At 44.7% G+C, this 25,103-nt stretch overlaps 1 protein-coding gene across 2 annotated transcripts in view; it reads right to left on the bottom strand.

Moving 5' to 3' along the window:
- The window catches only part of ZFYVE26 (zinc finger FYVE-type containing 26), a 62,195-nt gene that overhangs the window by 15,230 nt on the left and 21,862 nt on the right, over positions 1 to 25,103 (bottom strand). For both annotated transcript variants that reach the window (XM_032875123.1, XM_032875124.1), the window contains exons 15-32: positions 23,975 to 24,176; positions 22,777 to 23,040; positions 20,747 to 20,866; positions 20,491 to 20,655; positions 19,763 to 19,981; positions 18,635 to 18,737; positions 17,036 to 17,781; positions 15,157 to 15,353; positions 14,377 to 14,481; positions 12,739 to 12,861; positions 12,159 to 12,335; positions 9,906 to 10,152; positions 9,077 to 9,172; positions 6,503 to 6,666; positions 5,302 to 5,438; positions 3,379 to 3,410; positions 2,378 to 2,514; positions 1,052 to 1,272 (exon numbers count right to left, since the gene is read on the bottom strand). In XM_032875123.1, the coding sequence (XP_032731014.1) occupies positions 1,052 to 1,272; positions 2,378 to 2,514; positions 3,379 to 3,410; positions 5,302 to 5,438; positions 6,503 to 6,666; positions 9,077 to 9,172; positions 9,906 to 10,152; positions 12,159 to 12,335; positions 12,739 to 12,861; positions 14,377 to 14,481; positions 15,157 to 15,353; positions 17,036 to 17,781; positions 18,635 to 18,737; positions 19,763 to 19,981; positions 20,491 to 20,655; positions 20,747 to 20,866; positions 22,777 to 23,040; positions 23,975 to 24,176 (3,455 nt within the window). The remainder of the gene's footprint in view (positions 1 to 1,051; positions 1,273 to 2,377; positions 2,515 to 3,378; positions 3,411 to 5,301; positions 5,439 to 6,502; positions 6,667 to 9,076; positions 9,173 to 9,905; positions 10,153 to 12,158; positions 12,336 to 12,738; positions 12,862 to 14,376; positions 14,482 to 15,156; positions 15,354 to 17,035; positions 17,782 to 18,634; positions 18,738 to 19,762; positions 19,982 to 20,490; positions 20,656 to 20,746; positions 20,867 to 22,776; positions 23,041 to 23,974; positions 24,177 to 25,103) is intronic.

The following is a 25,103-nucleotide window of genomic DNA, read 5'->3' as shown; positions in this document are numbered from 1 at the left end:
AGTGAAATTCACTGCCTTATACTTCCTTCCATTTCCTGTTCCACCTCCCCCTGCCTTTCCCAATCTTCTGGTTTTGTTAATGAAAATAATAAAACTAACTAGCATTTCTGGAGCATAAAGACTCAATTCTTAGCCCTTTATAGGGATACTCTCATTTTATCCTCCTAAGTGCCCTATAAGTATTACTAACATTCCCATTGTACAGAGAAGGAAACTGAGGCCCAGGGTAGTTAACAGACTTGTCTAAGGTTACAGAACTAGGAAGTAGTACAGATGAGATTCACTGCGCTCGCTCTGCTGTCTGGAGAGTCTGTAGGCAAACACTCTGAACAAGTGCCTGAGGCACTTACACTTCAAAGAAAATTATGCTCTCTGCTCTAAATCTAGCTAGGACTGAGCACTGAGAACATACAACATGAGTCACTCTTCTGGGTGGATAAGCTGGGAACTGGGAGTTTCAACCATCAAGTTAATGAATGGAAGCAGAGCAGGTTATACAGGGCTCGGGGGCCTAATCATACCTTTTCCACAGATACCTGTACTTTATGACTTAGATTCCTATCTGTGACACTGGGACAGACCAGCCCCCAGAGCGCTTCACAGATCTGTTACCCAGAACTTCTGAGGCCATAGTCTGGATTTGGTCAAGACTGGGATAGAGTTCCAGCCAAGGCTAAGCACTGGATATTTAGGGAGGACACATTTTTCTCCAAAAGCCAGAAAGCTCCACAGAGACTAAAGGTGTTCCCCTAAATTGATTTTAATTACAAATTAAGCAAAGTTTTGACTTTCTTTCTGACTGGGTAGAGCTAGAGAACAATCTGCTTTGAGGATCTACCCAGGGAAAGAGGACACAGGCTGTCAAGGTAGGGTGAGGAAGACCACTTGTGATCTGGTGGCATGATGGTGACGTCATCAAACTGAGATGTCAAACATTTTCAGTGCATCTACCGAGAGAGGATGGTGATGTGGGAACTCATTGTGGGGGCAGGAGGAGAAGCCAGACAGAAATGATAACTGAGTATAAGAAGAGCGAGCCACTCCCATTCACCTGTCACAAAGAGCAAGGTCCTGGCTCCGGCCAGCCTTGACGAACATCATCTTGGCACTGAAGAGCAGCTGCTTCATGATGTCTGTGAGCAGCCCTGCATCCACCTCGGGGTTGGTGAGGCCCTGGGACAGTCTGCAGCAGTGCTCGATCAGCTGGTGGCCACAGACAATGCTGTCCCGGTGCAGGTTCAGGATGGCGATGCACAGGGACGCACTGGGGGACTGGCCAGGGTGGAAGAGAGACACACACAGTGAGCTCAGAGACCAGAGCATTCTTCAAATATCACTGGATGGTAGGAGTTACTCTTCTCAGCTCACCAGGCTTGAAATACACTGGAGGCGGGAGTGAAACTTCCACGGCAAAGCAGGAGTGAAACTAAACAATTTTCAGATGTTCTAAGTGGCACTGCTAGCTTCTGTCACCACACTGAGAAGAAGGCAGCTGTGTTTATGCGTTACCTACTTCTTGGCAATGTCCACATGTTCCCTCCCTTTTCCCACTAGTGCGGGTCCTCCTCATTGCTGGCTTGGACTGTGACAGCTCCCTTGCTGGAGAAGTCTGTGCTTCAAGACTGGACACACTGCTGCTGAATTAATATTCCAAAGCACACTCCAAATTCTTCCATGGTGCCTGATGTTAAACAAGTAAACTTTCCCTACTGCAGAATTCAAGGCCCTGTCCATAAATCGCCCATTTCAATCTTACCTTTTATTACCTCTCTATGAACACTCCACGTTCCTTCAAATTAAACCATTTCCAGTCCCCTAACCATGCCCTGCAATTTTTGACACTGTGCCTTTGCTCAGATGTTCCAGTTTGGTACTTTTCATCCTCCTACCCTCACTCTCCTTACACTCCCTCCCTGCCCCACTTCTGCTTGTCACACTCCTACCACTCTTCTATCATCTTAAGTGCCGCCACTTCTGTGAAGTCTTTCCTTTTATTTTAAATTTTATTTTTATTATTTATGTATTTATTTATTTTAGGGGAGGGGCAGGAAGAAAGGGAGAGCGAAAATCTTAAGCAGGCTTCACGCTAGGCCTGGATCTCACAACCCTGAGATCATGACCTGAGCCAAAACCAGGAGTTGGATGCTTGACTGACTGAGCCACCCAGGTGCCCCCATGAAGCCTTTCCTGATCTGCTCTCACACATTTCCAGGATGCTCTTTATCTTTCTGCCTCATTTGGTTTATTTGTCTTAGCTCCTACATTACTACACTGTAAGCTCATGAAGGCCAGGCTGTGTTCACCTATCTCTGCGTTTTTTGCCGTAACTACACATCATAAGAAAACTCAAATGACCATCAAGTTTTATTGCTATTACCTGCTCATAGTAAAATTCACTCCGCACCAGCTCGTTCTCCTCCTCATTCAGATCCAAAATCCATTCTACCTCAGCTGCTTTGGGGACTCTCACCACAGCTGAGTACGGAGGACTTTCACTCTTGGAGCTGTCTGGTGCTGAGAAGAGAAGTGTCATTCATGTGTCGGTCACAGACCAGCAGTCCAGTGTAGCCCCAGCCAGAAAACTGGAGTGAGCTGCACGCAGACACCTGCCTGTTATCTCTCCTTGGTCCCCTTTATTTCTTTTAGATCTCATTAGGTACCTCAAACTTTCTTCTGCAGGGAAGATAGGGATTACAGTGTCATACAACCCCATTGCTTCAAACAAGAAACTCTGAAATGTACACCCTTCTCAGATGGAGGGCTGAATCATCAGTTATCCTAAAAACTAACCTCAGTGGAAGGATATAAACCAAACTATTAATAGTGATCGCCTAGAGGGAAGGAGGGAGCATTTGGAGGTAGGATGGTGGTGAAAGGGAACCTAGGAGAAAAAAAAAAGAAATTATCTGCTCAAAATTAGGGACCAAATTCTTTGGTAGCTGGTCTTCTGAATACTGGAAGCTAATGGGCCAGTACGGTGGGTTAATAGGATAATAAACTTAAAGGGAAACAGCGTAATAGAAATGCCAAGAATTGGGGCACCTGGGTGGCTCAGTGGGTTAAGCCGCTGCCTTCGGCTCAGGTCATGATCCCAGGGTCTTGGGATCGAGTCCCGCATGGGGGCTCTTTGCTCAGCAGGGAGCCTGCTTCCCTCTCTCTCTCTCTCTGCCTGCCTCTCTACTTGTGATCTCTCACTCTGTCAAATAAATAAATAAAATCTTAAAAAAAAAAAAAAAAGAAATGCCAAGAATTTTCTTTTTTCCTTGGCCTCAGTCAGACTAAGTTGCTATTAAGGGTATCAGCTGCAGCTAAAACAGTGACGAAAGAGCCAAGTTGAACATATAAGCAAAGAGACAGAGAAATATGATTCAGCATTACCTTCTGGTTGTCCTGGATTCTCTTCTGGCACACTGGAAACAGAGGAAGAAAAATGAAATGCCCGAATCCCTTTTCCTCCTCTTTGTTTTGAAGTTGGTATAGAGCACCATTTACATTGTTACTCAAGTAAGAAGAATCAGGGAACCAAACTCTTTTCTGTCCCTCGCCTGTCACAGCCAGTCACTGACCATTTTCTGTCCATCTCTTCAGTACCTCCTTAAATGTCTCCATCTTAAACTCTCTCCATCCCTGCCTCAGAGAAGGCCCTCATCATTTATAGCTAAAGCCTCTGTAATGGCTTCCCAATTGGTGTCCTTGATTCTGTCAACCTACTCCCTACTTTGCAGCTAGAGCAAGCTTTTAAAAATCCAAATCTGGTCATGTTATGCTTCTGCTTAAAATTGTTTCATAGATTCTCAGGGTAAAAGTGTTCCAAGTTTGCAGTTTCTGCAGACAAAGCCCTTACGACCTAGCCTGCTTATCTCTTGAGAGCAACTCCCGCCACCCATGACCTGTGCTCAACTCATTAAAGTCCTCCCCACTCTGCCATTGGTTCTGGTCAACTTCAGTTGGCACTACCAAGCATTAAGTCCTGATGCTATAAGTCAGAGGTCAAGTCGAGCACCTGTATGAGAAACCTGCTGGTCAGTCCCAGCCCATGTGGCCAAAGAGCAAGCTCCAAGCCTTTGGGCCCAAGTCCTCCTGGCTCAGCTTTCAGGTTTCTAAGTCCAAGGCATGCCAGCCAGAACCTCAGCCTATCACCCACATATTTACACTTCCTCCAAGAACCCACATATTCTCCTGCCCCGACTTTTGCAGCTGTCACTCCCACTTCTGGGCATCCCCTTCTAACTTCTCATACCCTAATGCTCAGACAAGATGCCACACCTCTAAGCAACCTTCTGACCATCAGACTAAGCTGTGTGGCTCTACCACTGCACTCAGCCAATGATTCTGTGGTCTGTTTGTTAATGGTCTCCCCACTGAAATGGGGGGTCCTTAAGGAAGAAGTGATTATTGCTGAGTAATCGTTGAATGAAAGGATCCCCATCAATACCAACTGCTCATCTCCAATCTCAGCGATACGGTGTATGGGTATTTCCTCTGTCCCTTACCCCTTACCCCAAGGAGGCAATATAAGCATGGCGTATCTCTCTTCCTAGGAGATCAGGAATCATCATGGTAAATGATGGCAAAAAATGTTCACATTAAAACAAACTCAATAATGCCACTGGACAGAACATAAAATCAATTTAAGTCTGTAAGCAAAACATGAAGAATTCAAAATAATTAGCTTTTGAGGAGTTGCTTTGGTTCATATTCCCAGATGGCCTAGAAGCCTTAGTTTCCTTTGCTGCTAGATGTAGTGAGAAAAATGGAGCAACATTAGCCAGCAAACAGTCTTAATCTGTCTTGCCAGAGGTAGAAGTGGTTTCTGAAATTTGTTACTAGGTAAACTGTGCATGGGAAGGTGTGGGGGCTCTTCTAGTTGTGGATAACAAGCCAGGATGACTAGCTAGATTAGAACTGAGGCAAGTGATGCTCGAGCAGTCAGGGGGTGTGAACATGTCCCTTTGAATCCAGCTGAGACCAGTGGAAACAGGAGTGGCTGAACAACTGGTGAGGTTGCTGGCAAACTAAGATTAATGGCCTCCATCAGGAATCAAGTGTCCTGACCTCAGGGAGAACATTATGCAAGAGCCTTGAGCTCTGCTTCCTTCCTCTCTTAGAAGTTTCTGTGACCAAGGTCAAACGTATTGCTGTAGAGTTAATGGCACTTTAGTGTGGATGTTAAATTAAAACTTGCTGTCATTGTTCCAGATTTGAGATGCTCTCCACAATGAGACTCCAAGACCCCCGACCTTGGGGGAGGGTGGGTGTGTAGAGGTCGTGGAAGTAGCGGGCCCACCATAGGACACTCACTCCTTGTTGTAGTAACTATAGCACTGGTCACACACGCGGGTAGGGCTCTCTCTGCAGCCTTCCACCGCCATCTTCTTAGTGGAGCAGGCACTGCACACTAGCCGGCCACAGCGGCGACAATGGTGACGCCTATTGAACTGAGGAGTGTCATTGGGAAAAGAAAGAAAAGGGAGGAAGAGCAGGTGAGATTGCAGGAACTGAGTCCACCTGTCAACCCGCTATCTTTGGCATCAGCCACCTGTGACTTACTAAGAATACTTACTAAGTATTCTTACTTACTTACTTACTAAGCTGTTTGGGTTTCTATTGAGAGAGAACACCTAGTCCTTGCCTTTAAGAAGCTGACATTTAGAAGTAAGTCTCAGACGGTGGGCAAAGGTATCCAAGTTTTGTAATAGTTCCTGAGAAGTTCTACCTGTCTGTGGAGGCAATGTGTGAAGACACAGCAAAAATAGTAGGGAAGAAGTGACTTTCTCAGAGGGTGCGAATCACATTTTCATGGCATCAATGATGAGAAAGTGTCCTTTTTTCAAAATGCTTTCATGAGTACTGCCTCATCTCACTATAAGAGGTTGATAGACATATTATACTTCTTTCGCAGATGAGACACAGAGCAATCACATCATCGTTGTTCTCAAGAGCAATCACATCATCGTTGTTCTCATCAGCCCTGAGCTAGTATGCCAGTCAGTAGGGTGGTAAGTACGGTAACATTTGTAACCATCGTTGGGCCTTACAGCTCCACGGGCCAAAAAAATGTATCATCCCTAGAGCATCTGAGACTGAAAAAGTCCCACTAGTATTAAGAGGCAGAACTGGGATTAGAACCCAGGTCCTCTGTCTCCAGAGCCAGTACATAAAACCACTACCAGGCCACCTGTCTTACGATGAGAGGGGAGCTAGAAACAAGATCTCCTGGTGGTGTTGACTCCTCCAGCTATACCGCTCTGCCTCTATTTAGTCATTTGAGAATAGCAAAGATTTTCGAATTTAAGGTTACCTGAGGGTGTCTACCATCTGTCTCAACCCAGAAAATACAACTGCTTTGGCCAAAGTTCAACCCAAAGTCATGGATTTGGTAGTTCTTGTGAAAATACCCGTATCCTCTTAGGGACAGGAGGTGACTGTGAACTCCGGGCTCATGACTGCCAGTTTCCTTTTACTTCCCCTGCAGGCAAAGCTGGAGACCAACGCCGCTCACCATGGTGAAGCGTTCCCTGCAGCAGACCATGCAGATGCTCTCACTCTCGTCGGGCACCCACTGATGCCTGCCAGGGGGTGCTGCTGGGGGGACAAACTCCGGTGGGGGCTGACTCTCTGGGAAGCTCCTCTCCCTTAGACTGGGGGAATGTATAGTGGAGACACCTGGGAGTCAGATCCAAAGTGAGAGGAAAAGGTGATCAATAGTCCAGCTAATAAATGAGGAAGGAATGAGAAAATCAGAATTTCACCCTGTTTCAAAACCCCTACTGCAATAATATATCCAGCTAGTGGTCACTAATGGCTGACTAGCATCACGAGAGAGACACCTGGACACCGTGTGCCTCCTGATGGAAGGCACACGAGCACTTATCAAATACACTTACCGAAAATATTAAGCCTGAATCATATCAAGCTTCTAGATCTATCAACCAGTGTATTGGATATAAAGAGGACTGAGACCCAGACTGCTGGGTGGCCATCAGTGGAATCTAGCACGTGGGAAGTTCTACAGGACAAATGAGCTAGTTTCTTCTATAGGTGAAAAAGAGGTAGGAGAACTTATTGATTAAAAGAGACCTGAGAGATATTTCAGCTAAATGCCACGTGTGGACATCATTTAGATTTTGATTCTAGAAAAACCAATTCTAGAAATATATTAATGAGACAACTGGGGAAATGTGAACACTGACTGGATAGCTGGTAATAATATGAAATCATTCGTTTCTTTTTAGGTGTGATGATGATGTTATGGTTTTGTTTTGTATATATCCTTACCTTTTAGAGATATATACTGATACATTTTTTTAAAGATTTTATTTATTTATTTGACAGAGATCACAAGTTGGCAGAGAGGCAGGCAGAGAGAAAGGGGGAAGCAGGCTCCCTGCTGAGCAGACAGCCTGATGCGGGGCTCGATCCCAGGACTCTGAGACCATGACATGAGCCGAAGGCAGAGGCTTAACCCTCTGAGCCACCCATGTGCCCCTATACTGATACATTTATAAACAAAATCATATGATACCCAGGATTTGCCTCAAAATAACCTGGAAGAAGCACAAGGGTATAATGGAACAAGAATGGCCACTGTGAGATGGTAATTATTGTAGTTGGGCTGTAGGTATATAAGACTTCAGTACACTATTCTACTTTTGTATATTGGAAAATGACCAAAATAAAAGCTAAAAAAGGGGCATGTGGGTGGCTCAGTGGGTTAAACCTCTGCCTTTGACTCAGGTCATGATCTCAGGGTCCTGGGATCCAGCCCTGGTTCAGGCTCTCTGCTCAGCAGGGAGCCTGGTTCCCCCTCTTTTTCTGCCTACCTCTCTGCCTACTTGTGATCTCTCTCTGTCAAATAAATAAATAAAATCTTAAAAATAAAAAAGCTAAAAAAATAAAAGAGTAAACCATAGGTGCTCAGGCTGCCATATGCAGGTGCATGAGGTGTTCATATACCTCTAAGTCTAAGCCCTTCCCTCAGGTTCGCTGGGTACTGTGAAGCATGGCTAATTTTCAAAGTATGGCCATGAAATACCAGTCTCTGCTTAATGGTACCTAAGAAAGTTTCTTGTCATCTAGCTGAGCAAGACTGGCAGGTTATGGAAAAAGAGAACTAAAAAACACACTGCCTCTTTGCAGCACCCATAGATCTGCCCCCCACCACTCCCGAATCCCACTCCTCCTCCTGCTGGCAAAACAAACACTTGCTGAAGCTTCCTCTGAGGACTGTAGGCCATTGTGCAAGGGGCCAGGGACTGGGGGAGAAGGGTGGTGGTGGAAAGGGGTGATCAAGACACGGCCAAGGCCTTTAAGGAGCCTGTACCCTGTGCAGGTGACAGACATAAATAACGGACTTGCAGCAGAGGGCTGGAATGTTGATAAGCTCTGAGGACACTCTATCCTCCCTAGTTGCAGAGTCTGTATTTGTGCATTTGCCCACCAAAATTTACTTGTAACCTCAAAATCAGTATCTGCAGGGCCTTTGTAGACATGGGCAGAGTGAATAATTTGAGTCGCTTGACATGCAGGTTCTCCTCTGAGGACGAACAAGGTGATGTTCTGCTTTCTTCTTTCAGGTCTCATACAGAGGTGAGCAGAGAATGGAGATGGTAGAGGACAGCATGGGGTGGTGCAAGAAGCCCCGGCTCTCGGGCGAGCTGGACAGGGGCTGAATCCCAAACTCTCATGAGGCACTCATTAATGGGTTTGCCTCAGGCAAGTCACTTTAACATTTCTAAACCCCTTTTCCTCTTTGGTAAAATAAAATAAAATCTACTAGGATGATTCGTTTTCAATTTTAATTTCAATCTAAGTGACAGACAGAAAGACATACAACACATTTTCCCTACGAGTAATGGTTCAGTATTTGCTAATACAGTGTTTGCAGAGATTTTACAGAAATAGGACTACAAATGATGAGAATCGATTGTTAAATTTTCTTGGATATAAAAAGCTAGAATGAATCAAGAAAAACAGTAAGAGTATCGTAACTAGAAGTGAAAAAAGAGGCAAAAGAAAGTCAAAATCAGGCAAGTTTGAAGTAAACCATAGATTAACTCTCAGAACCTGTTCTTACCAGGAGCTGCAGCGGCAGAGAACTCTGCTGATGGGGATCTAGACAAGGTCTCAGGGTCTGAAGTCTGACCGACTTCCGAGAGGTGAGTCACAGAATCTGGAGAGAGGGAAAATGCTGACAAAATACCATCCTACCATAAGCATCTTTACTCATTCTGCTAGGCCTTTAATTTAAAGCCCTGTTGCTCTGCTGATTGTCATTCCATGATTGTACCAAGTGTACAAAGCATGGCACAGGTACTTCCAAGGTAACAGAAAGCATGCTTCTTCAACTTCTCAAAAAGCAAACTATGTTTAGATGCATGAAATAATGAAGTAGCTGTTAGGATTTCACAAAATAAATCTAAAAATGCCCAAAGGGAAGTAGAAGACATTGAAATGATGGCCCTGGAGGGTAGAGTGTAAGAGAAACAAAAAGCTGTCTGGGAACATCAGCCTACATTTATTTCATTTTCTTCATTCTGGAAGAGGCTTGGCTCACATAGTAGGGGGATCTGATGTGCTCCCAGAAGAGCACATTCCCTCAGTACAGAATGATGGTAGGTAAGAGTCCACTGTGCCAAAGCCAGACAGAGACCACGTTCAGCATGCTTGGTTTCCCAAATCTTTATGTTTGTGCAGTGGTAATCTACCATACTTTAATTTTGGTTACCCTGTCACTTCCTCCAGGGCCAAGAGGTCTCCTGCATAGCAAAGAGCTATCTCTCTGGAAGGGTATTCCTTTCACTCTTGATCAACTCAAAATAATAAGAGAAGACAAATTATAACTAAGGATGCAGTATGGTGTTTTCTCCTCTAGCTGGAGGCCCCATTAGGATGTTGGCAGTTACCTGATCGTTTCTCTCTCAGAGAGTATGGGAAGTCCAAGGCTTTTCCCGCATATCTGGAGAGCAGTGAGTCAATGTCATCCATGGTGAAGCCAATCTCCTGCCCAGCCAGCAGCTGGTGCAGTGTCTGCACAGCCACAGTGGCCCAATCCACTTTCATGTTCATGAGTAGCTGCTCCAGCATGAGGAGGGGGTTAGAGGACAAGTGGGAGTAGCTGGCCCGGTGTGGCTCAGGTAGTGTCAGCAGAACCTGTTTGGAGGGTAGACTCATAGATTAAAGAAAACAGTACACACATTTCAGAAGAAATCCAAGGTTCTTACTGGATCAGGGACCAAAGGTAGATGACTGGCTACCAGGGCTGGGGAGTAGTCTTTCAGGAAGCAAGGCTGAAGTCCTATTTCAATTTTCCAGGAGGCAAGCAACAACTACTTCAACTACCTTTTACCTAGATGAAAGGTTGGCTAACTTCCTCTGTAAGGGGTCAGATAATTCATATTTTAGGCTTTATGGGCCATGAAGTCTCTGTGGCAACTACTCAGCTCTGCCAGTGTGGTGTGAAAGTAGCCATAGGCCATATGTAAGTAAATGAGTGCACACACTTATATTAAAAAATATCTGGGGGCGCCTTGGTGGCTCAGTGGGTTAAACCCTCTGCCTTCAGCTCGGGTCATGATCCCAGGGTCCTGGGATCGAGCCCTGAATCAGGCTCTCTGCTCAGCGGGGAGCCTGCTTCCTCCTCTCTCTCTGCCTGCTTCTCTCCTTACTTGTGATCTCTGTCTATCAAATAAATAAATAAAACCTTAAAAAAAAAAATCCGATTCACAAAAGCAGGCTGAGGACTGGATTTGGCCCACAGGTGGCACCTCCAAGAATAGCTGAACTCTACCTGATCCTTAAAGCCACTACTTTAACCATCTGAGGCTTATTAGAATGAGCAACATAAAGTAGTATTAGTAGGCTGCCTGAACCTAGCACCTCCAGTGTCGTGCAGGTAAATGATGTCTCTACACTCCCAGAGACTGTTATCACTAGGCTTGAAATATGTTCACTGGTTCTGCTCATTGCCAATTTTCAAGGATTCCCCCTATTTAGTTATAGTGCATCAAAAAACAAAAAAAGGGCATTTTCTTTAGGAACATTTTATGTAGTAGAACTCCTAACAAGTGGGCCGGTACTCATACTGACGGTTCTCCCAGGACTCATTCTATTCATGGGGCAAGTTCCATACTCATTGAGTGAAAGACATGACTGCCAATCAGAATCATCAGAACAGTGTCCGAGGGCCCTAATTCTCCCCAACCCCCCTCTTTTCCAGATTACTTCTTCTAGCTTGTACTTTCTTCTGTTAGTGTCTCCAAGGTTACACATCAAAGGTAAGAACCTCATTACCTAGAGAATTAACTCTTTTTTCTTTAGCAAGATGAGGTTATTAAGGAGTTTGATATCCTTCCTCAGAATCTCTTTGGAAGATAGCCAGGCCATGGCCCAAGAGATTCAGTTTTTTTTTTTTAATTAACATATAATGTATGATTTGTTTTAGGGGTACAGGTCTGTGATTCATCAATCTTACACAATTCACAGGACTCACCATAGCACATACCCTCCCCAATGTCCATCACCCAGCCACCCCATCGTCCCCACCTCCTTCCCCTTCAGCAACCCTCAGTTTGTTTCCTGTGATAAGAGATTCAGTTTTAATTGATCTGGAGTAAAGGTTAACGATTTTTTTTTAAAGTCCAGGTGATTCTACTCTGCAGTCTACATTAAGAACACTGATCTAGGGCACCTGGGTGGCTCAGTTGGTTGGGCGACTGCTTTCAGCTCAGGTCATGATCCTGGAGTCCCGGGATCGGGATCGAGTCCTGCATCGGGCTCCCAGCTCCACAGGGAGTCTGCTTCTCTCTCTGACCTTCTCCTCGCTCATACTCTCTCTCACTGTCTCTCTCTCAAATAAATAAATGAAATATTAAACAAAACAAAAAAAAAACCCCACACTGATCTAGCAGATACCAGGGAAACCACAAAGGGAACTTAAAAGGGCCACTTAGAACTCACTTTGGAGACAAGGTAGTAAGAGAATGACAACCCCTAAGGGACGCAGGAGTGGGCTGCTGGATAAAGGTTTTATATGGCATAGGCCAAGAATGGCAAGTGTCTAGGAGAAGAGCCACTGAAAGGTTAAGTTCTGAAGCACGAGCTGGGCCAGCGGTCTCTCCCCAAGGCATGCCTTCCCAACTCCCCCTTTTCTTCCTGACCTTGGATCCCATATACAGTGCCTGGATTTCACGGTGTCGGACAGCAGTCAGTTCTCCGTAGAAGTGCGTGGTGAGGTAGTTGGCCAGGAAGTGAGAAGCGGCCAAGCTCGGGTGCTGGTCGAGGGATTGCTCTGTGACCTCAAGGCACATTGTGGGATCAGGAATTCTTCGCAGGAGCTGTTGTAGGAGAAGGGTAGAGGAGAAAGGTAAGGCTCATAAAGAACTCAGTCCAGCCTTATTTTATTTGGGAATGGAACATTTAGGTTTATTAATCTTGGACTAATCCCTTCTCTGCACTCTTTCTTTCACCACCCCTGCAGCTTCACAAATGATGACTGTGACAAGAGTTTAGCAAAATCCTGGACCCAGGTGACCATCTCGCATGAAAGACAGGGCTGGGCACCTTCCACTGAAGAGGACTATGATCTTCTTGAGGCCAAGAAGGACTCCCGAAGGACACGAAGTGGGAGATCTGAGATTGCAAATGCTTTGCGTGGTATTTAGCATAAACAAAGTCTTCTGATTTGACTAACCTTTTTGTCTTATTCCAAAAGAAAAATGGCAAGAGATGGAAGCTTACTTGCAGAGCCTTTTCATGATCTCCTTTTTCTAGAAGGTGGAGAAGATGCTTTTGATGTAGGCTGACTAAATGCTTTCTTGGAATAGGGTAGAGGCCGCCCCACTCCTCACACAGTCCATATTCCTGGAAGCAAATACACACGGCTTCAATCCCTTTGAATCACTGACTTTGTCACATCCAGCTTTTGACTGATTTCTCTCAGCAGTCTTGAGTCTGCTGAAGCCCCAGGAAAGTTTGGTTAAGTGCTGATGGGAACTTCGCTCTGGGATTAAAGTGGGCTTGTAAACTCAAAGGACTAGAGTGACAACGGAGTTATGTAAATGATCAAAGTAGGTTGCTGATTAATGGTATCACTTTTCTCTGAGATCTAACATAAAAAAGAAACAGATGGCATGAAGTGACTGACACCTTGTGTTAGCCCTGGGGCGATATTAAGAAAGTGGGCAGGACTAAGACTGTCCAAAGGAGAAAGTGCTGAGTAATGGATAGAGTTGTTCAATCAGTATATTGTACAATGAAACTACTATATCACTAAATGTCAATTATACTAGAATTAAAATAAAGAACAAAACAAAACACAAAGGAGAGAGTGTGTACTCAGCTCTGATTGTTATCATGTGAATGTGCAAGCCCAGTGTTGCCAAACGTCAAAAAAAACAGTAAAATTTTTTTTTAAATAAAAAAACTTCCCTATTTTAAAATGTTGGCAATGAAGCTAACATGAAAAAATAAAAACGTGGCAGACCAATAGTGCATGGGTCAAACATACATGCTGGACATTGGATTCTGTCCATGTCCCTGTTTGCTACTCCCCACCCCCAATCTGTGAACCTTGGATTAAAGTTTTAGAGAATGGAATTTCCAAGGCTTTGCCCGAGTATTTTAATATGGTGTCTCCTGGAATGCCCTCCCCATAACTCTGACTGGGGCCACCTTGTTCAGGATGTTTCTTTGTTTTTCAGGCTACATCAGGTGCCCTGCCTGTGCTCCCACCACAGTCTGGGTTTACTCCTGTCAGCTGATATTTCGCAATCATCTAGGGATGTGTGTCACAATAAAGGTTTCTTCGATGCATGAACATCTGAATGAGTACATCCACATTTTGAACTATGGTATATGGGCTCGTTAAAGAATAAATAAAATTCTATTTGGCATTCAAATGTTCAATAAACATATGAAAAGACATTTTCATATGTCATAATCAAGGTCATTAGTAATCATGGAAATGTAAATTCGAGCATGAGATGCCATTCTACTGGCACAGAGGGCAATGCTGGACAATACTATATCCTTATGGCATTTGGTAAGAGGAACTGCAAGCGGTCTACTGAGCTTAAGAGCAATTTGTAATGTCTCAGTGAAGGTGAGGATGCTCACGCCCAGTGATTCAACAATTCCACCAGTAGATCTACATTCTGTACTCAGCGTACGGAGCGTAGGGTGATAGTACATAATGGATGCATTATTCTCTACACTTCTCCCTCTGTTGGTAAATTTTACCCACACAAAAAGAAAAAAGAATGTGACGTAATTACAAAAAAATGTGGACACTGATACATGGAAAGGGGTCTACAGTCAGGTAGGGAGTTGCAACTCTGAGAAAGGGAAAAAGGGGAATACCACTCAGGAAAATAGTACCTTTGCTTCTAGAATCATGTTCATGACAGTTGATGGGTCCTCAATGCAACAGTTCCTCAGGCTCTGCCAGTCACACCACACTGGGGTAGACTGCAAACCTAGAATCTAAGGAAAGATAGGAAGAGCTATTAAACCACACTTCAGCTTCCCCCTCTATGAACATTCAAACTCATCGGAGTTTCCAGGGATGGGCCACCCCTAGGTTTCTGTCCCAATGTTAAGCTGTCAAAACTTGCCAGGAGAGAGGAAGAATTAAAGCAAATGGAAAAATCAGCTTAAATTTTATATTTGCTATGCAGCCATACCACTGAAATCTATCTCCCTGGGCCTCTTGATCTTGAATATAACACACATCCTGAAATAATCTTTCATTTTCAAACTGTCATGTCTATGCAGCCTTTCAAAATGGCTCTTGACATTTAAAACAATCTTTAAAAAAGACATAATAAAGATTAAGATCTGTAAGAACTCTTGAAAAACAAGGAACACATAACAGACATAAAACATGCACAAAACTCAAGTACACGTGTGAAAAAGGCTTTGCGGACTGTTATTACTATCCTTGTTTGATGCACACATATTTAAAATTACAAAAGGAAAATAACAGGAAATAGAGGTAAGGTCTCTTTTCATTGTTCACCCAAGAACAGAAGCCAGATGCAGGACAAAAGCCAGGCCCAGATCATCTGTTTCTTAAAGTCCAGCATCACATGAGAAGAGGCTGGAGTTGGTAATATGGTGGGAAGCCTATTTCCTTCTTCTTGATGCTGGGAACCATACCTTCTGATACACCCGCAGCTCTGCCAGCTTTCTCTGTAGCTCACACTTCAGTCCGTCTTGGACAGTTGTATCCGAGATGCAGTATGCCAAGATCTCAAAGCACCACTCCAGGGGCCACCTGTCCACAAGCTGTAGGGTTAGCCGACTTCGCAGAGATGCGTCCTTCACAGGGAACAGGAACTGCCAACCCTCTTTGTCTACAGGACAAAAAGATGTCCAGAGGTAGCAAGCCTGGCACTGGAAGAGCTCAAAAGTCCAGGCTACTCCTTAAGAGAAGGGCTTTGTTCAATTTCATAAAACAGGAGCTTGGATCCTTAAGATCCTTCTGACCTTAATTAATTTTTATACTTAGAACCATTATATGAAAAGGAGAAATGCTATATGCCCTCATGTTTCTCTTTTTGCAAACTTAATCATAGTCATGAGACTTTCTGAAAAGAGAGAGAAGGAGACAGGAGAGGAAGAAAAAGGAAGAAAGGGAGAAGGAATGAAGGAAGAAGAGACGGAAGAACAGATGAAGCTCTCCACGTTTTGTGATACCACTGGGTCAGACTCAGACTGTAGGTGGAACTTTGAGTGTTCCCTGCAGTTTCTGCCCTGTGTCATACAGAACTCTCCAAAGTTATTTCAGGTAAACCACTATGACCCCCTCCATGCCCTCTGTCATAATTACTCAGTAGATCTTTCTCTCCTACACCCATTTCACAGATCTGAAAACAGACTAAAAACAGTTAAGACTGCACAGCCAGTCACTGGATTTCTCCACCTTCTCCTGGAGGGATTTTCTCCTTTCTGCAGGGCAGTCAAGCCCCTGCCTGAGAAGCCATTTCCTATGGCATGCCCAACTCTTGTCCCTGCTCAGTGGAGTGTTACAGGTCATTGCCCTCAACTCCCTTAAAAGCTCTTTGGGAATTTTCATTTATTTTTCTCAGTGCAAAAAGGTGGTTTTATTAAAGCATGGGGACAGGGCCTGGCAGCAGAAAGAGATGCCTCATTGGGAGCTTTTAAAATAGGGGTAGTCGAACAGGCCCACAGTCTCTTTTTTTTTTTAAGATTTTATTTTTAAGTAATCTCTACACCAACATGGGGTTTAAACTCACAACCCCGAGGTCAAGAGTTGCACGCTCTACTGAGGGAGCCAACCAGGAGCCCCCAGTCTGTTTTTACGTATAAAGTTGTGTTAGAATATATCCACACTCATTTGTTTATGTATTATCTCTGGCTGCTTTCATGTTCTAACGGCAGAGTTGAGTAGTTGCAACCGAGATTGTATCGTCTCCGAAGCCCTTTAGAAAAAAGTTCGTTAGCTCTTGTTTTAAAGTCAACATTTGCCTGAATTCCAGCTTGGGCTTCTGGGGGTTAGGCTCAGATATCTGTACTTTATAGAATTTTCCAATGATTCTGGTATGCAGTGTTGAGGATACTGGCTACGAGTGCCTGTCCTGAAGTTAGATGGAGGGTGCCTGGATGGCTCAGTCAGTTAAACAGCTGCCTTTTGCTCAGGATCGAGTCCCGCATCGGGCTCCCCGCTTTGACAAGAGTCTGCTTCTCTCGCTCCCTCTACCTCTGCCCCTCCCCACTACTCCTGCTCTCTCTCTCACATGTGTGTGTGCGCTCTCAAATAAATAAATAAATAAATAAATAAATAAATAAATAAATAAAGTAAGTTAGATGGGAGTGGGGTGGGGTTCTAAGCTCTGCTCCAGCACTTAATATCCTGGGCAAGTTTCCTATTCTCTGAACCTCAGTTTCCTTTTAATATGATGAGATTACGGTGGCAGCTTTCTCTAGAGTTATTGGGATCAAATGCAATGACACACTCATTGAATGCTCAACGTTATTAGCACCAGGGAAGGGGGAGACACAGCCTTCTGCTCACCACATGCCGCAGCACAGCTCAGGACTGCATCTTTTACGTTGCTCAAGTCGTCCACGTCTCGCCCATACACTTCTGTGAGCTGAAGGGCTCGGCGCCAATCTCTGGCTACGAGGGCTTCCTCGAAGGCCTCTGTGAGCACTTGTAGGGCACTGGGAGAGTGTAGGCCCAGGAGGATGGTAGAGAGACTGGCCCGGCCACAGAGACTCGCTGCCAGGCTCTGGCCCTGCTCGGTGGACTGTCGTAGTGGCTCCCAGGCAGCCAGGAGGGAGGCCTTGAGCATAGGGAACTGTTCTAGGAGGCGCTCACACTCCTGAGCTACCTGCTCTGCACTCAGAGGCACCTCCCTGCGGCCACGAAACTCCTTCCATGACAAGCTGGGCTTGGTGAGCTTTAGCCCCTGGGAAGCCCCCAGACAGGCCACTGTGGCCAGCAGCTTTGAGCGAGACTTAAGGAAGGCCAAGGCAGAGGACGTAAGGGCTGGGAGTGATGACTCCCTTGGGGAGGAGTGGGGCTTTCTCTCCACTGTGGAATTCCCAGTTGGCTTTGGTGAGCCCAGTGTAGAAAGCGGGAGGTCTTCCAGGCACTGGGAGGTATGTAGCTGGACAAGGACGCCCAGGTGGGTCAGAAGGGATGACGTCTGCTGGCTTTGCTGGGAAGAGCAAAGGGCAAGAGGCTCACAGCAGCAGTTCACGATGACTTTCGGCACACTCAGGCTGAGCCCCTCTCGGGCCAGAAGGGCTGCCAGCCTGGAGGGAGAGAAGCAGAGGAGGCACAAAACCTGAGCGCACATGCATATTACCCAAGCTCAGAATTCGTTTGTTTATACAATCAAATGTAAATGTAGACTCTTTAATTGTTACTCTTAACTCTCTCTTTTCTCCTCACATTAACGGCAGCCTAACAGACACCCTGCTCTGCTCTCAATATCTCACTTGATATTCTATCTGGGAGATCTGTCCACATCCCTCTACGGAGAGACCCCCTCATTCATGTTTATATCTACATAGTACTCCATTATGGGTTGAGCCATAATTTATCTAGTCTTCTATTACTGAACAGTGGATTTTTCTTACCTGTTTCTATTACATATAAGACTAGAACAAAATGACTTTGTATATATATAATTTTTCACGGGTCAGGAAAGCCACAGGGTACATTTCCCCATGTGGATTGCTAAGTCAAAGGGTATACAAATTTGTTTTTTTAAATAAATATGGACAATCTGTTTTCCCACAGGGGCTGTACCAATTTATATCTCACCAGCAGTCTTTGAGAATGCTTGTTTTCCTATAGTGTGCCAACTAATGAGTTATCCAATTTTTGGATTTTTGCTTATTCATAAGTGAAGATTCATCCCTTAATTTTATGCTTATAATATAAATGTTGGTAGAGGTGGTAAAACAGAAAGAAATGAGGCAGACTGAAATTGAAGTTTAATGTAGTAAGAGTAAACAAAAATTAAGGGAAAAGTCTGAAAGAAATCCCCACTCTCTGTACTGAACTCAAGCACAACCCCACTGAACCCTGGCATTCCTTAATGAAACGAAAACAGTTATAAGAAGGCCCATCCGTGCTTAAGTCCCACACAGTAGCTCCTACCTGTCTGGCGGAACTTGTCGCTCAAGTAGGAGGTGTGACACAAGTTGGGAAGAGCTCTGTTGCAGGAGAACAAATGGATTTCCCACCTTGACCTCCAAGTGATCTGCAAAGATAAAGTGACTTTTGTTTTCACCACTGACCAGAACAGCTCAGAGCCCTGTTCCCCAGAATTAATAAAAAAGGGTAATGTCAAAATGAAGACTACATTGAGGGGTACCTGAGTGGCTCAGTTGGTTAAATGTGTGCCTTGGCTCAGGTCATGATCTCAGGGTCCTGGAATAGAGCCCTGAATCTAGGCGGGGAGCTTCCTTCTCCCTCTTCCTGCCATCCCTGCTCATGCTCTCTCACTCTACTCTCTCTCAAATTAAAACAAACAAACAAACAAACAAAAAACCTTAGGAAAAAAAAAAAGAGTACACTGAGAGCCCTTCTGTTGATATTTTCTATGTAAAGGGTATTCTCGACAGGACCCTGATTGCAAGTTTACAACTTATTATGCTCTAAAGACTTCCAACCACAGCACAGACTTTGGTGGGTAGGTCTAGCCACAAACAGCTCATCCTGCTCTCTTCACCATGACTAAAGTACAGGCAACACTTGCTCTGCGGACTGAGATAAGAACCTGGCCCTCATGTTACAGCTTGATCCTCTCCCAGTCCTCAAATCCACGACAGTCTGAGAGAGTTATTTTTTGTCATTAATGCAATCAGAATTTACGGAGTACACCCATGTGCTATACAGTTGTACTGGGAAGTGGGGAGACAAGGATGAGTAAAACACACAGATAAGTAAGAGTGGACTCTATAAATCTAGTGTTCATGGCTACTGCTGTACCCACAACCTCTCTCTTTTTTTTTTGAGAAGGGGCAGGAAGGAGTGAGCAGAGGGAGAGAGAGAATCTCAAACAGGATCCATGCCCAGTGTGAAGCCCAGCGTGAAGCCCAGTGTGGGGCTCGAACTCACAATGCTCAGATCGTGACCTGTGCCGAAACCAAGAGCCGGACACCCAACCAACCGAGGCACACAGGCGCCCCAGTACCTAGAACCTCTTTTGTTGTGCACCCTTCCTCTTCCCTGCTCTAAACACTGGGCCAGTCATGACTCCATCTCCTCTCTCTTGTGACTCACCAGGCTCAGAGCTCAAGCTCCGAAGGAGAACTGCAGCCATGGTGCTGCAGTAACTGAAAAAGGTGCCCATGTAGTCAGTCTGCTGGCTGCCTGCTGGGGTGTGCTTGCCCAAGTTCTTCTGGAGGAGCTGAGTCTGGATGTGCACAGGGTGGGCCTCAGCCTCTGGAGCTTTCTGGGCTGCCTGCTCCACCAGCGAGGATAGTGGAGTACTCCTGGGCTCTGGAAGGAGTTATGACAGGAGAAGGGATGGAAGTGTTAGTCTCTGCTTCCGGCTCTGATCAACAGGGCCTTCGTTAGCTTAAGTGCTACACTTACAAGGTAGCTATAAAATCCTACACTGGTTGCCTGTATGAGTGATTCTCAGCCAGGAAAGCTTTGAGTATAGAAAAATCAGGGTGCAGAGTCCTGTTTTCTTTGGGGTGGAATGGCTCTGTGGAGAGCAATGGTAATCTTTTAGCGAAGGGTGATCAATATTTACTAAGTACCTTCCGGGTGTATTCCGCATTAAAAGTCAGGAAGATGTATCAGCTAATGGAGCATGAAGCAACCCTTCACTTGAGTAGGGGAGAATCAGGTGGAGTTAGCACGTCAGAGGCAAGCCCTGACGAACGAGGGGGCCGCAAGAGCCCAGTCCCAGAGTGCTCAGCCTCTGCTCTAAAGTGCTCCACTCCTGGCTCTTTCCTCTCCCTCGGTCAGCCCTCATCTGCTGCCACGCGTCGGGCCCATACCTGGCAGCTGTAGTCCCTCTCTCAGGGACTGGAGGACCCGATCCAGCTGCTGCGAGAGGGCGGCACGGCTGGCCACACAGTCCTCGGTGAGGCTGGGCCAGCACAGCTGAAGCAGCTCAGCCACGCTGCACCTCGGAGGGCCGGCTCCCTTTTCTTCTACACTCTCTGTGGGAAGCAAATGAGAAGAGTGAACTCTGATGCGGACCTAATGTTCCACACCTAGGAATCAAGAGAGAAAGGGAGAAATGCAGCCCACCTGGTTTAGTTTGTCCGGCTGACGTAAGTGGGTAATTGAGGATCTTACTGATTTGCTGAAGAACGACCGGAAAACCTCGAATGCCATCAGCATTGAGAACCACGTGGTCTAGCCGTCGACCTGGAAACGGATTGAAGGAAGAGGGAATGCAGGACAAAATCAAGCACTTTCAAAGATTGATACTCAGTCCTGTATGTATTTACAAAAATTTTATCTTCTCCAGTGTTAGGGAGGAAATATATGCTGTGCTGTTCTGGGTGACAACCAGTTTACCTGGCTTATTCCATGCCTGAGGTTCCAGAGCGACCTTCAGCATGATGCCTCCACTGTCAACAGCAGCAGACCCAGCATCTTAGGCACTCCGCTGGAACTGCTGTCCCAGGCCAATCACTTCTTGTGAATTTGCCTTGGTCATGCCCTCAGCTGAGAACCTGAGCTGGGATCGTATCTATCTTCTCTCTTTGCTTAAAGTGGCATCTTGACACCCTGACTAGACTGAACAACTCTATGGATAAAGATTATTCCTTATATCTCTCTTGTACCCCCTACACTTCAGATAATCTGGAAATATAGTAGGTACTAAATTAATTCCTAACTAATTGACATGAAACCATCTCAGCTATTAACATTCTGAGTAATACCTCCTTTCATTTTCAAGTAGGAGTACTAGGTGAGAGGGAGGGAAATTGTGTTATAAAAACAGCATTGCACATGCCACAGCAGACTTTCTTAGAAGGACAATGTGAACATTAAAGGACATTTTAACCAACAACTCAGAAGTGATGTGCAGGGGTGTGCAGAAAAGAGGTACCACATCACTATCCTTTGAAAGTCTTGCTTGCAAACTTGCCATTGGTTGGCAGCTGCAAACGTTGACTGGTAAATAGTTTCTGACATGGATATAAAATGAACCAAAGAACATCTGCTTTCCTTTTGAGAGTCTAGAATTTTGGTACATGCGGGGCAGAGATGGTGCCCCATAAAAGCCTTGGGCGTTGAGTCTCTAATGAGCACCCTCGTACACACTTGTCACAACTACCACTGGAGGAATTAAGCACAGCCTGTGTGACTCCACAGGGAGAAGACTGTGGGAAGCTGTGCCTGGTTTCCTTCAGACTTTATCCCATGAGACTTTTCCCTTTGCTGATTTTGCTGCATATCTTTTTGCTGAAATAAATTTCAGCCATGAGTATGACTATATGCTGAGTTCTATAACTTCTAATGAATCACTGAGCCTAGGACTGGGTATCCTGTCATGACCTATTCACGTTCTTCTCTTCATATTACTGACAGAGGGGTGCTGTTTCCAATGTTTGGTGTGTGTATCAAGGATGTGTAGAATGGAACTTTGCCTAATTCTTTCTTCATATTCTTCTACCTTCATATACTAGATTCCTCCAAGAATTCCATATACACATTCTGGGACATTATTAACCTCAAGATATAATCCTCCCTCTAGCTGTGATCCATGAATGATTCCCTTATGCCACATTTACAAATTCAAGACTGTTCTGGGTTTTAGGTTACGTGAGGTTCATTCTGGCAGGGGCATGCAGTCTAAAGGCACAATTTCCATTTATATAATTTTTTAAAAAAGATTTTATTTATTTATTTGACACAGAGAGAGAGATCACAAGTAGACAGAGAGGGAGGGAGAAGCAGACTCCCCGCTGAGCAGAGAGCCTGATGCGGGGCTTGACCCCAGGACCCCGAGATCCGACCCAAGCTGAAGGCAGAGGCCCAACCCACTGAGCTACCCAGGCGCCCCTCCATTTATACAATTTTTGAATATATATTTCGCCTTTGAATTTATCTATAATTTCCCTAAATGAGTGCAGATTGCCAAGTCTATTAAAAAGATAAGTGTCTCAGACTATATTTAAACCACCAGACTGGACATGAGGAAATTAACTAATACTCCTTTCTCCCTGTCCCCAGTCAGTATTTTCTTCTTATGCAGTTTATCAAGCATCTCATAAACCCATCCCCTCAATGGAGAATAAGGAATAAAGCTGAAGAAGCACACTCACCCCGGCTCTCGAGGCTAATGTTCAGACGTCGTTCAGCTGTTTCCAAGAGCTGCTTGCAGGTTTTCCAAAGCTGGCACTGAGAGCAAGCAAGGTCAAATGCAGCCATGGCAGGGGGACTGAGGTCTTCCAGAACCTCTCTCAGGGGAGCAGTGGGTTCCACCAGGGAATTGCTTATCCAGAAGTCCTCCTGGAGTGTGGGGATGGGTTCTCCAGACGTGCTGAGTAACTTGTCAGTCACATCAGAGATGGAGTAAAATACCATCCCTGGACACCCAGAGGTGGAATAAAAAGCAAGAGGTTAACATGATTCTCACTACTTTCATTCTGAAAAATAGTTACCTAAAAAAAAAAAAAGTTTGAGATCCTTCCGCACAAGATTATCTTCTGTATGTATTAGCACCATCATTACAGCCTGCTCTTATGGACTCAAAACAATGTTATGAAAAGGCAGACCCAGAGAAACTCAAAGTGGTCAAGATGACTGGGGGCTTCTTCCTAATGGGATCTAAAGGTAGGTTGAGAAAGAACGAGGTGTATTTGTGTGTGCTAATCAGAAACAATCTCTAAAACACATTGCTAAAAAAAACCAGGTAAAAAATGGGACTTACTGTTAAGAACGCATTTATATTACAAACAAAAAAGATATGCAGATATTCTTTTGAAGAGGTATGGTGAATTTCTGGGAGAACGCAGAAGGAGCAATCTGTGACGGTAGTTGATGTGCGGAGCCTGGATGACTAAGAGATGTGGAAATGTGGGGCAGGATTCCACTTTCAAGAAATCATGAAAGGATGGGCTTTTGCAGTGCCACCCACATTGGGCACTAACACCTGTGAATCCAATGCCATCAATGTTATACACAACTTCACTTTGAAGAAAAGTGAAGTGATATGTTTTATCCTGGAATAACTACATAGGAAGGAAATAAACTCCCAACCATTTCCCAAAGCCCAAGCCAGTGGCCATCAGAACACATGGGGGAAACAGCATTCACACCCTCCAGTTTAAACCCCATAGGACGAGCTGAATGGAGCAGCTCAAGTGGCAGAGATGGGACCACTAGGGTCAGGGAAGTTGGGCCACAACTAGAAATAGACTCTGCGTGTGTCAGCATTGCTATTTTTCAGGTGCTATGCCTACCTGCATGAGGAACCTATGATTTGCATGGCTGTTCCCTCACCCCCCACCTCTCCCGCACCTGCTGCTGCAGCGTTGCCAATGGCCTGTAGCGTGGAGCGGCCGCTGCCCGTTCTTCGAATGGTGCTGCTACCACCATCGGAATTCTGGTTTTCAATCTTGTGCTCTACTCGGGACAGCTCCTGGATCACCTCCTGGTAGCGCTCCATGAACATCAACTCCCCTGAGCTGGGTGAGGACTTCAGGTTGAACATGAACACCACCTGTCACGGGAAGAGGAGGAGTGGGGGTTGTGCTACGTCTGCTGAGTTAGGAAATCTAGAGATAGGAGATCTTGCCTAGCATTAGAGTATGGCTCTGAGACATATGCTTTGGAGGCTTGTGAGAGCACCTAATATTAGAAGAATAGATCAAATACAGAAATTATTCATAAAACTTAGCAAGAAAGCTGCTATGGCCCCCACAGAAAATAGGCAAAAGACGTGATAGTTTCCAAGAAAAAATGCATATGACTAATTACATATGACTAATATATGAAAAATAAAAATTTTTCATAGATGAAAAATGTTTTCCCTTACTAGTAATCCAGGGAATTTAAGTTAACATTAATACCATTCTGCATCTATCACAATGACAAAGTAAAAATAAACCATCATGGAGTGCTGGTAGGATGAACTGTCACAATCTTTTTTTGAAAAGCAATATGACAATCTACAAAGCTTAAGAAATGTTTTTATTCTTTGACTTAGTAATTTTTATGAGAAACTCTCTTAAGGAAATAATTCAAAAGACTTAATGCTCGAAGGTGATAATCTACAAGGTTGAAAAGAACTGAATGTTGACTAGCAGGGAAATGGTCAAATGCACCTACTTGATCAGACTACTGTGAGGTCACTAAACCCAAAGACAAGGCAAATACAAAAAAGGTCCTAAATAAAGCTATAGATTCAACATAATTTTGGTTATATAAAAGTCATTCATAACTTGGAAAAGTATTGGCAAAAATATACTTTACCTTTAATATCGGTTGTTCTAGATAATAGGGTTAATACTTGTTAATATTTTTTGGTAATTTCTTGTAATATGCATGACTTATTATATAACCAGGTTAAGAAAACAGGGATTTTTATTTTAAAAAAAAAAAAAAAAAAGATCAAGGTCCCAGGAAAGGAAGAGGCGGCGAGGACTTT

Source organism: Lontra canadensis, unplaced genomic scaffold (assembly GCF_010015895.1).
Source record: "Lontra canadensis isolate GAN:19392208 unplaced genomic scaffold, GSC_riverotter_1.0 scaffold55, whole genome shotgun sequence".
NCBI lineage: Eukaryota > Metazoa > Chordata > Mammalia > Carnivora > Mustelidae > Lontra > Lontra canadensis.
The sequence above is the reverse complement of the archived record's forward strand: the minus strand, read 5'-3'. Positions and strand labels throughout refer to the sequence as shown.